Source organism: Pithys albifrons, chromosome 14 (assembly GCF_047495875.1).
Source record: "Pithys albifrons albifrons isolate INPA30051 chromosome 14, PitAlb_v1, whole genome shotgun sequence".
In the NCBI taxonomy this organism is placed as follows: Eukaryota; Metazoa; Chordata; class Aves; order Passeriformes; family Thamnophilidae; genus Pithys; species Pithys albifrons.
The window spans coordinates 16824949-16841806 of NC_092471.1; the positions used below are offsets into that span (position 1 = coordinate 16824949).

A 16858-nucleotide genomic window follows, 5' to 3' on the forward strand; every position below is an offset into this window, starting at 1 on the left:
TTTCTCTTAGTTGCTCACTTTCTGCCCTGTGGGGTAAGCTGCTGCTTCCCCCCAGGTTGTTCAGGAATGGCAGAATCATCAAAACTGGAATTTCTACAAAGAGAAAGAAAGGCTGATGTGTTTTTCTCCAATGCCATATTTTATTCTTTTTATATTATGTTACACTTTGTATGTTATATTTATGGTGGGCATTACATCTCTTTTTCATCCCGGTGCCCAGGGGTCCTCTCACTGCCCTGGGATTCAGGCTGGGCTCTGCTGGTTTCCAGTAGCTGGAGTGGTTATGGTTATTTCCAAAGGGATGTTGCAAGGCTGTGACCTTCCCATGGCCATTACAAAGTTATCATGGCCAGGTGACATCACTGCTGGGCCACCTGGGTACCACTTTGAGGGTTAAGGGAGGTGCCCAAGGTGTCAGAGGTTCTCCCTGCTCTATTGTCCCTCCCCACCCCTTCCCATCTCACAGCTGGCTGGGGTCACCAGGCAGCCCTTGCAGTGGGAAACTGAGGCAAGGAGTGGTGTTGGGGGGGGGGGTCAGGAGCTGTGCCCCACTGGTGCAGGGTGCAGGTAGACACCATGAAACCCTGGCAGCTTTTGCACAGATGCCCAAGTGGTGTTTATCCTCCCCTCCCCCCCCCCATCTATGGGCCAGCCAAAGGGGGGCTGTTTGGGTGGGCAGAGAAGGGGCAGGGGTCTTCACAGAGTGTCCCACCCTGGTCCTGGTCCTGGTCCTGGTCCTGGTCCTGGTCCTGGTCCTGGTCCTGGCCTGCTGCAGCCCAGAGACTCCCCAGCCCACCAGTGTCCCCAACCCCGGGGACAGCCAGGCCCTGCCACCTCGCTGCCTGGCACAAAGTGGGGCATTGAGGGACACAGCGGGGCTTTGTCCACCCTGTGCCTGCCGGGAAGGGGCCGGTTGCCCTCTGCAGGCTTCCTTGGCCCTGTGCTGGCTCCACAGCTGCAGCACACGGGGGAGTGGGGGGCACCCTTGGGAACTGTGACACCCCTGGGACACGGGGCAGGGGACAAGGGACCAGTCTCCACCTGCTACGACCCTGAGGCCACAGGGACCCCGTGACTGTCCCCACCCAAGTGCTGACCCCTTGTGGAGGTCACGGGACTGGGAAAAGTAGCTGCAGATTCCTGTTAAAAGGGGGAAAGCTCTCAGTTTGGAGCCTCCAAAGATGAAAGTAGGTTGCTGGATGGGGAATTCCTATTCTCCACTGGCAAGTGCTGAGGGTCAGGGAGGTGACAGGGGGGCACCCCTGTTGTCCTGTGGGGCTGGTCTCCCACACTGTCACAGTGGGCAGCTGGGACAAACACAGCCCGTGGGGCCCAGAGTCACCGAGGAGTGGAGACACCCTTCCCACTCTCTCTTGCACCCAAACTTCTCTTTTTCTTTTACAAAAGCCTTTTTCCCCAGGAGCCCTGAGAGGGACCATGGGGCAGCTGTGCCTAGGCAGGCGCCGGGCACCCAGGAGCTGGCAGCCAAGGGGTGCTGGGGGGGCAGGGGGAGGGCGGGGTCCGGTCCCTTTAAGGGGGGTGGCTGTCACTCAGAGAGCCCTTTTCTTTGCTGGAGAGCCGGACAGACACCCAGAGGGGGGAATACAGGGCGTGGGACTGCCAGGCAAGCCAGGGCTTCACAGACAGCACCGAAGCAGCCGAGCGGGCGGTTGGGGGAGTTGACCAAGTCCAGCGCCATGGGTGAGTATGGGGTGAGGGTGGAAGCCACCTGGAGAGCTGTTGATGGTGGCTCTAAGGACCCTATCCCAGAGCAGAGCCCCCTGAAACTTTCCTCTGGCACCAGTGAGGTCCTGGTGACCCTGGTGTGGCCTTGCTGGCCATGTGAGCTGCAGAGGCAGGATGCCTTGGCATCGCAGGGAAGGTGTTTTCTTTCTTTCCCAAGGCAGTTTTCTGTCCCCATGTGCTTGTGTGCTGTCTATGGAGGCAGGTGCCATCCCCACAGCCTGTCCCATCCAAGCCCTCCCCACGTGGGCTGGAGAGATGAGAGCTCCTGCCTGGGGCTGGCAGGAGCTGGGAGGTTTAGGCAGGGCCCTGACACCGGTCACAGCTCGTGCCACTTGTATGCCAGCAGCATTGGGAATACGGAGACACTCCTGGTGCCTCAGTTTCCCTACTGATACAGCAGAGCTAATACCAGCATACCCCTGGAACATCGGGGGTGCTCGGTTCCCAGGGGTGCCTTGTTGCTGCTGGCACCCTGCCTCCTCCTCCTGTCTGCAGCACGTTGTTTGGTGCTGGCAGCAGCTGAGCCTGTGTACAAGACTCAGGATTGTGCAGCACAAGGGCTCTTTCTCTCCTCCTTTGCCCTCCCTAGGCTTCCCCAGTGCAGCCTCCCAAAGCTCGAGGGGCTGTGGCAGCAGCCTGTCAGGTGCTATTGCATCCCAGGACTTGCAGTCTCCTGGGAACAGAGCCGTTCCCTGTGCCTTAGCGCGGGTACTTGGCATGTCACTTCCCAGGTGGCCAAAATAAAACTAGAGAGGGCAGGTTTGGCCCAGCACCCTGCTGGGTGTGCGGGGCTGTCTCCATGGGTCCCAGCAAGGTTTGGGAGCAGCCCTGGCCAGGCTGAGTGGGACCCCCCCGGACCTGCTGCGTCCAAGGCAAACAAGAGGGAGGGGTCCCAGCACTCCCCAAAGCACTGCCTTTGTTCCCTGTTTGCTCTTGGCATGAAGCAGCCACTGGGGTGGCAGTGCCAGGACAATCCCCCATTGTCCTCCGTGCCACTGTGCAACCTTGCTCCCAGTGGGGAGGGGACAACGCTGCTGGCCAGGACCCCACGGCTTTCTTGTCCTTTGAGGCAGGAGATAAGCACTGCGGGATTCGTGGAGGGAGTGTGGGTTTGGCGTGGGTGCCTGTTTGGTATTCAAGGCAGAAATGCTATGCCCAGATGGGCTGTGCACAGGCAGCCACTGTGCCCTGGTCAGTGGGGTGCCATAGCCCACAACCTGGGAAAGGGAAGAAGCTTCCCTGCACACAGGTGCTGCACAGCCATGGCAGCAGGTTGTCCCAGCTTAGCGGGAGTCAAACTGCTGTTCTGGAGCCAGATGTAAACCCACCTGGCTGCCTGGCCCCAAAACAGGCGGGAGAGCGACTGGCTGAGCACCTCCAAACCCCGCCCATCGGGAACCCAGCTAACTCTCCTGCGTGTTGGAGCCCCGACGTGCAGAAGGAGCAGGTGCCCACGGATTCACTGCTGAAAAAAACCAGTATTTAGGCAATCCATGCAGCACGCTGGCATCTGTCCTTGCTTTCCCTACCCACACATGGGTCCTGGAGGACTAAATCTATTACACAAGTGCTGTCATTCAGGAAACTAACACGGCTCCTCTCTATAAGCACATCTGCCCACACAAAGGGGCTGCGACAGCCTGAGCTTCCTGCAGGGTGCCAGGAGAGGGGACAAGTGCAGCCCAGTGTGCCACCTGGAAGTCTGGAGAGCTCGGGGTGTGTGTGGGCTCGTCCTGTGCTGCCTCAAGCAGGTCCTCATTGCTGGATCTCCACTTGGGTTTGCCTCTGTGGAAGTGTTGGGTTCCGCTCCATCTTCGATGGCAAAAGAACGTTGCAGGCAGCTGGCGTGGCCGCTGGGCTGTGCCGGCAGTGGGGAGCCCATTAGCAGCTTGTTTGCCAGGTCCCACTGGCATTACACTGTATCACGCTCTATTTCCATCTCATTTTTCATGGGTCAGCATGGCAGGCTCGTCTCAGCTCCTCACAGCTGCAGTGCCCCACGCTGCCATCACCCTTGGGTGGGCTCCTGTGTGGCTGCTTAAAGAGCTCTCAGGGCAGCGGCTGGGTTTGGCTCTCTAGCACCACAAGGAATTATTCCTGGGTATTCCTTCCTCCTCCTGCCAGGCACTTTTCTCCTCCTGAACTTGCCTGCCCTGAGCTGCAGGCTCCAAGCAATCCTCATCCCAGCAGTTTTGTCCCATCTCACTTCTTTTCTCCATAGGTTTACTTGAGTGCTGTGCCAGGTGTCTCATCGGGGCACCCTTTGCTTCTTTGGTTGCCACTGGCTTGTGCTTCTTTGGGGTAGCGCTGTTTTGTGGCTGTGGGCACGAAGCCCTCACAGGTACTGAGCAGCTCATCGAGACCTACTTCTCCAAAAACTTCCAGGACTATGAGTATCTCATCGACATGTAAGTACCCTGCTACAGTGTGTCACCTGCACACTGGAGCCCCTCGCGTCTTCCTTGTGCTCTGTGCCAGCATGAGGTGTCCAGCTGGGCTGTCCAGGGCAATGCTGTCACCTGGGCACCATGGAGACCCCAAGCTGCCTTTGCTGTTTACTGGTGCCACAGCTCCATGGCAGGATCCAAGTGGCTACTTGCTTTCATTTCATGCTGGTTGTTACCTGACCCTTGTTACGTGCCCTAGGTAGAGCTGGACCTCTGCACTGGGTAGGTATGGGGGATATGAGTGAGTTGGTGGCAGCCCACAGCCTTGCTCACCACAATTTTGCCCCAGCTTGCTCCTCTTGTAGCTTCACCCTCCGTTTTGGTCCCCCAGGGGCGGTGTGGGGAGGGTAAGTCATGGCAGCCATGCAGGGCTGAGCTCCCCAGCACTGCCCCAGCATCTCGTCATCCCTGCCCACTCCTCTCCCCGGCAGCATCCACGCTTTTCAGTACTTCATCTATGGCACGGCCTCCTTCTTCTTCCTCTATGGAGCCCTGCTGCTGGCCGAAGGCTTCTACACCACCGGTGCCGTCCGGCAAATCTTTGGGGACTACAGGACCACCATCTGCGGCAAGGGCCTCAGCGCTACGGTAACTGGGGGCCCGAAAGGGAGGGGAGCGCGAGGCCCCCAGCGAGCTCACTCGTGGCAGCGGGTGTGTCAGTGTTTGGGAAAGTGGCTAGGACATCCTGACAAGGTGATCTTAACCGGGGTTTGACACCCCTTCGCGCGCCCCAGCGGGTTCGCCACGCTCGGTGTGGCCAAAGGGCAGGAGACTGCGGTTTTGGGGTACCCCAAAGGGAAGCGCAGCCTAGTCACCCTCCCCCAGGCCTGCCATGGCCCCTGGGACCAAAGAAGCCCAAATGGCTGTGTCTGACAAAACTGCTTCATGTTTGACCATCGCTGGGGAGAGTTGTGTGCGCCCCTGCAGTGCTTGCAGCTGGAGGCTGTATGGCACATGGTGCCCCTGGGATCATCCTCTCCACTGTGCTTGGGAACCGTGACAAAGAGCTGGCAAAGGGATCTTGTGGCCTGGGGGAGTGGAGAGGCATGTCTGTGGTTCCCTCGGGGGCTGGTTGGGGTGGCACCATGGAGGGAGGGCAGGAAAGCACATTGACATGCCAAGGCAGCTCTTGCAGCTGCTGTTCTGCAGAGACCAAACTCTCCTTGGCCATGGCCCTGGTCATCCCCCTGTCCCAAAAGTGGCAGCCATCCTGCTGCCGCTGGTCACCCCCATGCACATGTAGCCGGGCGCGAATCTGGGACTAGCACTGGCCCCATGAGCCACAGGAGTGCCTGGCTTGGGCTGCTACCCTGTGCTGGCTGCCTGGGGACACGCTGGGTTTGGCAGGCGGTGCAGAGCTGGATGCAGGAGCATCGCAGTCCCAGACCTGCCCCACACCCTCCCCTGCCTGGGGAACCTCGCGCTCCCCTGTCCATGTCCCTGTCTACTTGGTAACCACGACTCTGCCCTGGTTTGTCCTGCCCCTTGCAGTTTGTGGGCATTACCTATGTCCTGACCATCATCTGGCTCCTGGTCTTTGCCTGCTCTGCGGTGCCTGTCTACATCTATTTTAACACTTGGACCACCTGCCAGTCCATTGCCAACCCCACCAAGACCACGGCCAGCATTGGCACCCTCTGTGCAGATGCCAGGATGTATGGTGAGTGCCAGCTTCACCAACCAGGAGCCAGGGCTCAGGGAGGAGGAGAGGGGAGGGAGGAGGAAAGGGGATGGAGGAGAGTGCCCAGGCACATTAGGCTGGGATAAAGCAGGACAAACGCTTAAGAGTCCCAAAGCACCAGGGTGTGTATGATACATGTGGCTGTGGGAAGCTGAGCAAGGAAGCCAGGTGGTGGCCATGTGTTGCTCACATGGCTCCCACATCTCCCCAGGCGTCCTGCCCTGGAATGCTTTCCCTGGCAAGGTGTGTGGCTCCAACCTGCTCTCCATCTGCAAGACCAGTGAGGTAAGTACTTCCTGCCACCCCATGTGTGCTCCCCTTAGTGGGTCACCTCAGCACTGGCCTCCCTGGGCAGCTCGTAGGATCCTGGGAGCTCACCCCCCTTTTCTCTTGCAGTTCCAGATGACTTTCCACCTCTTCATCGCAGCCTTCGTGGGGGCAGCTGCCACGCTGGTCTCACTGGTGAGTCAGTGCTCCCCCTGCCCGGCCGTTCTCCTCCGCCTGGCAAGGATGTGGGGGAAAAGGACAGCAGAGGTGGTGGGCATGGATGGGACAGAGCCTGTGCTCGTGTCATTTTCTGACACGTAAGTGCAGACAGTGGACTGAGGCCATAAGAAGGTAGAGGTGACTGCTGGAGAGGATTTGGAGAGGCTTTAGGAGACCAGCAGGGAGATGTCCCGCTGCCACTGCACTGAGTCCCCTGCCTTTCCCCAGCTCTCCTCTTGCTTTGCACCAGTGACACAACACTGCAGTGTCCTGATGGTGCAGCAGGGCTATGGGGCTCTGCAGGGCACTGCCCTGTTGGGGTGTGGGGCTGGGGGATGCCCCCTCATTCACTCTCTTCCCATCCACAGGTCACCTTCATCATTGCCGCCACCTACAACTTTGCAGTCCTCAAGCTGATGGGCCGAGGCACCAAGTTCTAGCCCATGCGGCGGAGCCCAGCCAGACCAAACGCCCTTCTTTTGTCTAACCCTGAGGTTTTAACACTGCAGCCACCTGACACCAGGTCTCCTGCGTTAACTCTGCCTTCGCTGATGACTCCCCTCCTCTTCCTCCCTCGCATCCATCGTGCTGAGCATGACCAGGAAGGAGAGCTTCCCACCAATGGACACCTCTTCATGCTCTTTTCTCTCTTTGCTCCTCTGTAAGCGGTTCGCTCTAGAGCCAAGCCCATCAAAACAAGCCAGAGAAGAGGAGGGACTTATTCCAATGTCCCAATTTTTGCCTAGGGATGAGCAAAGGCCTTCATGCTCCTGGGAGGAAGAAATCCATGTAGGTTGCTCCATGAGTAGCAGGAGGCTACCTAGAGAGAAAAGGAAGTTAGCCCAGTCCTGGTACCATTGCTAGAGACTCTCCTGGAGCTGTCTGCTGTCACCACCCATGGATGGAGAATAAGAGAAGGATTTTTTCCCTTAGCAGAGAAAGATGACTTTAACCTAAATCGCCTGCTGCAGCCAAGGCAAAGGGAGGTCAGGGCAAGGATCTTCCCAGTGTGGAGAAGAGAGTGCTGACCCCAATGCTGATAAAGCCCTAACCCAGCTGCCCCCAATTAAAACCCAAAGGAGTTTGGTGTCTCTGTAGACAAGGGGGCTTGGCTTTACCCTCCAGGCAGCAGAGAGGCAGCATATAGGTTTGACTGAGAGGGGACATCTCTGCACCAAGCCCTGGAAGCGTAAAGCCAGAGCCATCCCTCCGTAGGCAGGGGATAACCCTTGGGCCCAGGTGCCCTGCCCTGCCAGTGCCGCGCTCGCCGCACGCTCTCGGCCCTTCACAATGGTGCTCTTCTCTGGGGTGACGTCTGCTTCTCTAACCTCCGCTGCGCCAGAGAGCTTCTTTGCTTCTCACCTGTGTCAAATGTAACTGTACCTCAGTCTGTCCCCTCACTTGTTTTCCTGCAGGTCAGTACAGCTCTCAGTCTGCCAGGGTGGGAGGGACTGGTAGCATCTCACCTCCAGGTGAAACCCATGAAGGAATTGAGGAGGGAAGGAAGGGTGGTGGTTTGGGGGTCATGGGGCTGACACACAGCCCATCTCTGAAATCCAGATCCTTTCTGGTGCCGGTTCAGCCTTTCCCCATGGAGAGCAAGGGGTTTGGTGGAGATGGCTTCGCCTCCATGACTGTTCTCCTGCTGGAGGAAAGCCCTCTGGCTGGGTACCACGGCTCCAGCCAGACCTGCTGAAATGCTGCTTCAAGTCCTCCCCAACAACTGGTATTTTGGTATTTTGTTTTGCTCTTTCCTGCCTCTCCTTAATGCTAATCTTTGTGTTTATTTATTGGAGAAACTACTTTCAGTGGCAGACTGTAGCTCCATCTTGCATGGATTTCTTTTTTTTTCTTCTGTGTCTGTATTATTGTGATATATTTTTTAAGTGCTGGTTTCAGCAGGGGCAAGGATACAGGCAGATCTGCTGAGCAGTGAATTTGAAGGATCCTTGCCGCCGGGAATGCTGAAATAGGTCGGCCAGGCTACCAACGCACATGGGATGGGGAGGGGGGAGATGCCAGGAGGGGTGACAGGGTGGGGAGAAACCAGTCAAGATCTGGAAATTCACATCAATGTTATCTCTCTTGGGGGTTTTCTGGGGGTTTCTTTGGTATCCCTTTAACAAAAAATAACAAGATTCTCCTTCCCACTCTTGTCCCCAGACCCCACACACGCGCGCGCACACACACATACACAACACACACACACAGGCAAAAAGAGTTAATTAACTGAAAGTGTCTCCTTCATTTCTGATCTAGAATTTCAACTTGTTAACAAGCAATAAAAAGAAGCAAGTTTTTAGAGACTTATCTTACAAGATGTATTTTATAAAAATTAAAGAAAATAAAATTAAGAACATTCTGAACAAGATATGTGTCTGCCTGTCAATTTGTTGTGTTAGCTTTCCTAACCCCAACTGCCCACAGCTGAAAAGAAAAAAGCAGGGAAGGGGAGGCTGCACAGGAGAAGGTCTCAGAGGAGCAGCATTTGCCAGCCCCACGTGTGGACCTGCAGAACTCTACCCACTCCTGCCATGAGGTTCATAACCCTAACTTCAAAATCTTTGTTCCCAGCTGGGGAACACTTAAAACCTCTATTTCTCCTCCAGCCACCCTGGGCCCTCGTAGCAGCCGCTTGCTTGTGTTTGGTGATGTGCTGCTGCCCTTTAATGCTGAGCCCACGTGGTGACAGCCTCTGCCACGTCTCCTTATGTAGCAGCTACAGCACAACCACAGCAAAAACAACCTGCGTGGCTCAAGCTGCAACATGTTTAAGACAAGCATGTCCAGACCCATGCAGTGGATGCAATTCTTTCACCTATAGAGAGCCTTGTGTGGAATAGGATGGTCTTGTTGAAGGACAAGGGCACACTGGAGTGTCACAGGGCCCTACATGTCCAGTCACTTGCTGCAAGATCGTTATCAGTGTGTGCAGTGCTGGTGCATGGGAGGGCAGTGGCTGCTGCCCATCTGCCCCTGATCAGACACATGCTGCTCTTAGGTGCATGTTTCCACAGCAGCTGCTCAGAAGTTATTGATTCAAATGTTGCTTCTCTTGGAAATTCTCTCCAGGAGCTCTCCAGAGATTGAGGCCACAGACGGATACTCCCAGCCCCACACTCAGACTCCAGGAGTAGTCCTGATTGCAGCAGGTCTGTCTGAAATGCACATTTCAGGCACAGCCACATGCCCAGGAGCAGCAGGGTGGGCTGGGAGCTGGCAGGCTGATACCTACACATGGCCAGGACCTTTGCTGCTTTTTCTAAGTGTGACTCTAGCCCAATTTCCACTCTTCCCTCTTTCCCCTGGCTTCAGCCCCTCCAGGCAGGCAGCAGTGTCCCTTGTAGCCTGGCCAGGGGAGGTTTAGCTCATGCAGTGCTGCTGCCCCAGCTCAGTGGCACAGCTGTGCCTGCACCTCGGCCTTGCCCTGGCTCACAGAAACCCATGGGGCTGCAGCCACCATCAACGGGGCCCTTTGTTCCCTGCGTTCCCAGATGCCATCACCCTCCTCTCCCCATGCTGAAAGGGCCCTGTGTGTACACAATCAGTCACTGGGCAAGAGCAGGCTGGGAACAAAACACCATCTCTTTCCCCTGTCAGAGACTGGTGCCCCCCCAGGCCACAGTGAGGGCTGGGGACAGCAGTGCGAGGTGATGTGTGAAAGCAGCCAGCATGGCCAGGGGGCCGGGCAAACTCGAGGGCTGAAGGACACATGTAGCCTCAGGAGTGCCCTTGGCTGTGCCCAGCTGCCACCTCACCTGGGGACATGGGTCCTGCCCTCACAGCTCCATTCCTGGGCACACAGTGCTGTCCAAGAACCCGCTGAGAAGAGACAGGGAATGAACTCTGCCTCTGTACCAAACCACATCTCTGTAAATCCCATCAGGAGAACTCCAAGGAGGAGAGCCATCTCAGTCATACGGTTTCCCTCGTCTAGCGGCTAAAACGTGGCTGCACTCTGCTCCCACAAAGGCTGGACCAGAGAAGGGGACTCTGGCGCACGTTCCCTGGGCTGCCTTGCTGGCAAAAGAGCAAGGTGGTTCCCACCCCTCCATCCTGTGCTCCAGGAGAAGGCCTTGCGCTTCCTTGGGAGATGAGAAGAAAGAGGAGGGGAGGGGACGGCGGCACCCACGGGTGCTGGTGATGACCGCGGGTCCCCAGCCCTCCGCTCAGGCGGCCCCCCAGGGCGAAGGGCTGATGCTCCTCGCGGCGTCTCCCGCATCCCTTGTCCTCCGGCCCTGCATCCCCGGTCCTGCGGCTCCTCCCCGCGGCCGCCGGACGCAGAGGCAGCTCTCCGGGCAGCGGGACAAAGCGGCAGCTCCCCCGGCTCCCCCCGCAGTCCCGGTCCTGCTCCCTGCCCTGCCCAGGCACCGCGGCAGCTGATGGTGCTCCCCCGGGGACCCCTCCCTTGAGCCCTGGGAGCTTCTGGAACACGGACAGCCCACCCAGGACACACCAGCTACACCACCAGCGGCTCCTTGCTCCTCCCTTTCTCTGCAAGGGGCTCAGTCCTGCACAGCTCTCAGCATGGGAACAGTACATAAAAGCGACCCCGGGCATCCAGCCGCGGCCATTCCCGGCCCGTGTGCAAGCCCTGACTACAGAGCACATTCCTCTGAGGCCACACAGGCAGGTACTGTCTCCCGCCTTGCCCACTTAGCAAGGGTCGGGCTCAGCCCTGGGAAGGTCGTGCGAGATGAGCAGGAAGGCTCAGGAAAAGGAGGTAGTGCTGGAGGCAAACCCAGGGCTGCCCTGGCTCAACCCTCCATCCCTCCACCTGGAGGAAGCCCTCACCTGCCACGTCTCAGGCATCCAGCTGCTTTTCTCCATCTCTGTGCGCAGTTAGGTTGTACCAGAGAATTACCTGAGGACAAGGAGGGAATAGGCGGTGGGAAGTCATGGAAACATCAAATGATCTGGGTTGGAAGGGACCTTAAAGATCATCTAGTTCCAACCCCCCCTACTGTGGGCAGGGGCACATTCCAACAGACCATGTTGCTTAGAGCTCCACCCAGCCTGAACTTGAACATTTCCAGGGATGAGGCATCCACATATGGCCAGTTGTACCAGTCCCCAAAGGACCCCTTGAAGCCTCCAGTGTCAGAGCTGCACCAAACCCCCTGTTTGAAAATGGAGCCTGGAGTGGGATTCAGAGGCTCCTGAGAGGGCATTTTTAACTCTTGGTTCTTTCTGCTCATCCTCAAACACATGCAAGAGCATGCTGTCCCCAGAGACTGTATTCCTGTGAATTTCCTTACAGTTGTACTGCTCTGAGGAGCAGCCCCAGAGCTGAGGAGTGCACAAAGGCACTGGGAGATGCTAGAATATCTGTTCCACACAGAGGCAGCTCCCTGCTTTCCTTTGGAGATGCTCCTTTGCCCTCCAGGGATCCATCCTCTCCCCAACCTATGACAAAACTCACTGTGCTCTCCACTATGGCTTACACTGGAAAAGTTTGGAATGAGGGAACAGCCTTACTAGGACTCCCATCTCTGCCTGAACTTTCCTACAAACACCTCACATCAGGGGAGTCAGCAGTTCTGGTGGTTTCAGACAGACCCTCCCTGATGAGAAACATCCTCACCCAAACCCTGTGACACCTCCAAGGCCAGAATAATCTCTCACCAGATCCTGTTCATGGTCTGTTTTCAGCTGTCTTTTGAAATGGCTGAAGTAAGGTGCAGGAGGCCCTCAGATACTTCAGCCCACATTTTAAAAGCATGATTTCCAAGGACTTTGAACTCTACACTGCCTCCTGGAATCATGGATAGGCAAGATCTGGGAGGAAAATAAACTAAAAAGTTCTGCCAAAAGAAACAGCAGGCACAGGCTCTGCAAACACAGTGAAAGCCTCCCAAAATAAGCAGCCATCCTGGCAGGACAGCGGACAAGAGCAGTCCCCATATGCTGATTTTCTTCTTGGCATCCTATGGAAATCACGCCTGGTTACAACCCCCTGGAGCCTGAGGGAACAGTTCCAAGATGACAGGAAGAATTCAAAGGAAAGTACTAGGCTTGCTGCTGAGAGCCCAGGCTGAGAAATTAAAATGTAGTGACAGAAGAAAGCAATGTGGAATATTTCTGTTATGAAACTGTTTTCTGATACACTCTTGAAAAGGCAGAACTGGTCCCTGGATTCAGCTTGTGAGTTCTATTCCTGCAGCTCCTGGTCTAGCTAAGCACACCACGGAATAACCAACCCCTCTGATCTCTGATCCCTCGGTGACTTCTCTCTGCCAAATGCTGTAACCAACCACATCCTTCAGGAGACCAGAATAAATGAAGAAGGCAGCCTCTTCCTGAATTCATTTGAGTACATCCATTTTTATTTGCCTAAATAAAGATAGAATCTTGGCTTTACAGTTCTGTAGCAATAGCAACAACTGCAGTAGCACGAGTGGACACAGGGAAGGGATGGGTGTTGGCACCAAACTTAGCAATGAGTTCAAAATCCTGGCTCCTTTGGGAATCGTGCATTTCATTTAAAATAAATTAAACTATTTAAATATATTAACTTTTTTTAAAAAAACCCACATAATAGGGGGTTTTAATATTAAAAAAGTGTATGATCCACTGTCTGTTAGAAATAAAATGTGCTGTGTAACAGTGCACAGTGAGGCTCTTGAGATTTAGATACTGGCATCGACATGCACAGGGTGCTATAAACAGCACTGCACATGTGCCTCATACACCGTGGCTTCCATAGGAGGTGCCAGTCCTCCCACAGAACCCAGGAGATCCATGCTGGGGAAGCAGCAGTTCCACCTGCAGGAAGGTTTCACCTGTTTCACCTGGAGGACAGCCCTTTCCCCCAGGAAAGAAACCTGCTGGCCTCAGTGTCTCAGGTGCAGATGATGGGCCACCCAAGGCACTCCACGGGCAACAAGACCTTTCTGTCCTGGTGTAAAGCCTCAGGTCAAAGCCATGAACTGCCCAGGAATTTTACTTATATTTAAGACTCCAAAATTTCACCAATTGAATTTTGCAAAGCCTTTTAGTTCTTTAATACCTCTAGTTTGAGTAAAGTGAAAGTGCTACATGCTTTTTCCCAAGAGATTTATTTTAATTTAGTGACAAAATAGGTAATTTTGGCAAAAAGGTTCACCAGAGTAACACAGAGCCAAGGCAGAAGCATTTCACTAAGCAGCCCCAGTGTGTCAGGGCTGGAGAAGCCCTGGTGTTCCCTCAGCTCTTTGGATGTGCCCTGGAGGATGCTGAGCTGTGGGAAGAGCGCCCAACCTGTAGCTGCATTTTTGCCCTATCTTTGCAGCATTTGCAGGTGGTCTGCTGAGACAGTGGTGAGATTAAACACACGGCTGGAGCCAGCTTGGGGAGGCAGCGTGAAATTTTCCTTACAGTTTATAGGCTACAAAAACCTGCCTTTCCAACACTTTCCTCCCTTCACTGTGGAAAGCTTCAATTCTGCTGTTAAAATGTGGCCTTAAAGGAGAGGCAGGTGCTGCTGCTGAGCACGTGTCAGTCCCAGGTCAAAGTGGGGGCAACCCCAGACCTTTCTGGCTATCCTTTCCCCAGGAAGTTGAAACACCATGTCATCTCTGTCATTCATGATCAAAAAAAATCTGTATTTTTAGGATGGTGATGACTGAAAACAAATCTTGTCTTTAAATAAGGCACAGAGGGTAAAAGAAAAGTTACTCTTTTCCTTCCACCAATGCCCTTGAGCAGAAGTTGGTAAAGTCCAAAGGCAGGTCTCTGCTCTGCCAGGAGCTGACTCCACTCTGGCTTTGCCCAGGAGCCATGTGGATGAAATATTAAGTATTGGGGCTGGACCGGGTAGAGCAGGAATAATCAGATGAGTAGTTAAAGCTCTGGTATCCTGTGGGGACAAGTGTGATTGATCAGCCTTCCAAAAATAAATAACCTGACCCTTCTCTATGTATGAGCTATGTAACAATTTGAAATTTTTAATAAATGTGTGTGCATGGTGAAGGATAAGTTCTCACTCTGCACTCTGTGCCTGGGATTCCCTGGCTGAATTTATCATGCTTTGCCTTTTGGAGACTTCATATCCTGCTGGTAAGGCAGTTTAAAACTCCCATCCCACCTTTACTCATCGAGGTGCAACAGATTGCTGGGCTGGATATTGACCTGCCTGGGGATACTCCATGTCTGAACTGGGAGCGGGGAGAGCCCAAACTTTGCCAGCCTGTGGTGTCCCCAGGTTTGCAGCAAGAGGAGAGAGAAGACCCAAAATGCAGCAGAGGGGTGTGAAATCCTCCAAAGAGGGGCAGCATGTGGAGCAGGGGCAGCTGCTGGCCATGGTGGGAGCAGAGATAACACTGCAGCCTTCCAGGCTTAGGGAAATGATGGCCCGAGGTGAACAGAATTTGCAAACTAGTCATGGCAGGAGCTGAGCTCTACCTGCATGCCTGGTTGGCACATGTCACTTTTGTGCCATTTTTGTACCACGCAGCAGTAGTTACAGCCTGCTATGCCCCAGGTGAATATAAGTAGTCAAAGCTGCTGCCACCCCATCCCCAAGCATGCAGAGGGTCTGCCATCCTTTCCTTATGGATGCAATGCTTCCCAGGGCAGCGGTTGAGGCTTCCCAGGTTCCCCACTCTCTGCCAGGCTCTGGCAGCCCACAGCCCAGGGAACACATGCACTACAACTGTAGTATTACAGTACAGGGCTCTGATGTTTGCAACTTGAAGCTCTGCTGCTGCTGGGATGTGCATGTTCTCCCTGGGAAGAGATGCTGTCAAAAAGCACATCCCAGCTCGGCAATACCAACTCCATGCTTAGCAGGAAGGTGAGTCTGAGCTCGGAATGCTTTTGGGTTTTAGTTTTACCATTGCTGTGGGAAAGCCTGTAAAACCTCCAGGGCCATGGCAACGTGAATGCTGTTGTTCCCCCCTGCTCGGCAGGGCTGACAGGTCTGCATGTGTCACCTGCACAGGGACTGCGCTCCTGCTGGAAGATCTTAGTGGCTCCAATTAACTTGTACTTAAGCCCAGGTAACTACTGATTTTTTGGGGTGGGTTTTTTTTCTCTTTTTGTACAGTGTGTCTAACAGCCATCAGTATTTTTAAAACTTGAGCTGGTAGCAAATTCCCAGTTGTAGGAAATGCTGGAGTAGGAGATCTGTGCTGGGTACCTTGCTGATGCTCTCAGCAGCTGCTGTTAAGAAGGCAAGAGATGTGAGACCTGAGTTCAGCTAGACATGAAGTGAGGGAAAACCTTCCCCTGCTCCCCTTATGATGTGGCACTGTGCTCTGGGCTTGGGTGGTGGATTTGGGAGCTCCAGGGGGAGGCACTGGTGATGCCTGGAGGTATGGTCTGGCACAACAAATTCTCATCAGCAGCCCCAAATTTTTTCCCACTTGTGCATGAGAGCTCACCTTGTTCTGCTGCCCTGCCCTGCTGATGGGACAGGCAGGGAGGGACCTCAGCTTTGCAGAAGGTCCATCCTTCAACCATGGCATGAACTGTGCGTGGTAAAAGGTGGGTATTGCCAAAGGCAATTGGAGCCCAATGCTGTTTGCAGAGCCCCAGTCCTGGGGACAGTGGACAGCAAGCAAGGTGCAGTGACAGACAGAGGGAACCCCAGGCTGGAAAGCAAAGGGATGAGCAGGGAAAGGTGTCCAAGGTGTGCATGTCCCTGGCACAAGGGTGGGAGCCGAGGCTGCCACGTCCTGGTGGTCCCAGCCAGGCAGAGATGTGATATCCACCCATTTTGAGCATGTCTGCTCTTTGGGAAAACTTACTAAAAGCAAACATCTCCAGTCTCCTCAGCAGCCCTGGCAGGGCTTGCCAGCACACAAGGGCTGGAGCCTGTTCCAACCCTGGGCCCCTGCACAAACCAGCACCAGGGGAATGGGGCTGTTCAGAGATGGAAACTGGAACCGCAGGGGTCTTGAAGGAAATATCAAGCAGCATTAACTGAAGAGAAATCTAGAGGTCTGGGGAAGTCAGAGATAGGTAAAGAAACAGTAACAACAACCTTCTGTAAAAATCTCTTGCACCAGCAGAACCTTCTCCTTAAAGGACCCATTTTTCCAGACTGCAAGAGCTGCCTAGATAGCCTTCACTCCCCGTGAATACGAGTGTCCATCTCTGTTTAGAAATCAGACCCCTCTAAAAAGTCGCTCCCACACACAGTTGCCCTGCAGAGGGCAGGATCATGCCAGGCTACCCCAGAGGAAATGAGGGAATGCTCATGCTCTGCACACTCAGAGACTGCATCCTGGTGGGAACAAGCTGCTGGCACAGGGCAGAGATTGCCCTGTTCTAATGCACAGCATAAGGGAAGCTGCTTGATTTGAGCTGCAAAATTTACCATCCAGCAGCTCATCACAGTGGGAATCACACTCAGCACCTGGTGTTTATGTGCTCAGGACAGGCTCCTACATGCCCTGTGGGCAGTCACAGCTTTGGCCAAATGCTTGCAGGGGAAGTTGCAGGGCATGAGGTTTGAGTGGCAAAGACAGCACCCATCAAGCACTCATCTTTTTGCTATACAGACAGCCTGGAACTA

The 16858-nt window shown here is 54.7% G+C and overlaps 1 protein-coding gene across 2 annotated transcripts; it reads left to right on the forward strand.

Annotated features, from left to right (window-relative positions):
- The first annotated feature begins 1580 nt into the window (after nucleotides 1-1580).
- PLP1 (proteolipid protein 1) lies at nucleotides 1581-8723 on the forward strand. Of its 2 annotated transcripts, none has more exons than XM_071569120.1 (7): nucleotides 1581-1701; nucleotides 3968-4154; nucleotides 4625-4886; nucleotides 5685-5853; nucleotides 6086-6159; nucleotides 6271-6336; nucleotides 6729-8723. In XM_071569120.1, exons 1-7 carry the CDS (start codon nucleotides 1698-1700, stop codon nucleotides 6798-6800), a joined length of 834 nt encoding a protein of 277 aa, XP_071425221.1. In that variant the 5' UTR covers nucleotides 1581-1697; the 3' UTR covers nucleotides 6801-8723. The 2 variants fall into 2 exon arrangements, with proteins under 2 accessions (XP_071425221.1, XP_071425222.1); XM_071569121.1 differs by having other exon boundaries at nucleotides 4625-4781.
- The last annotated feature ends 8135 nt before the right edge of the window (nucleotides 8724-16858 follow it).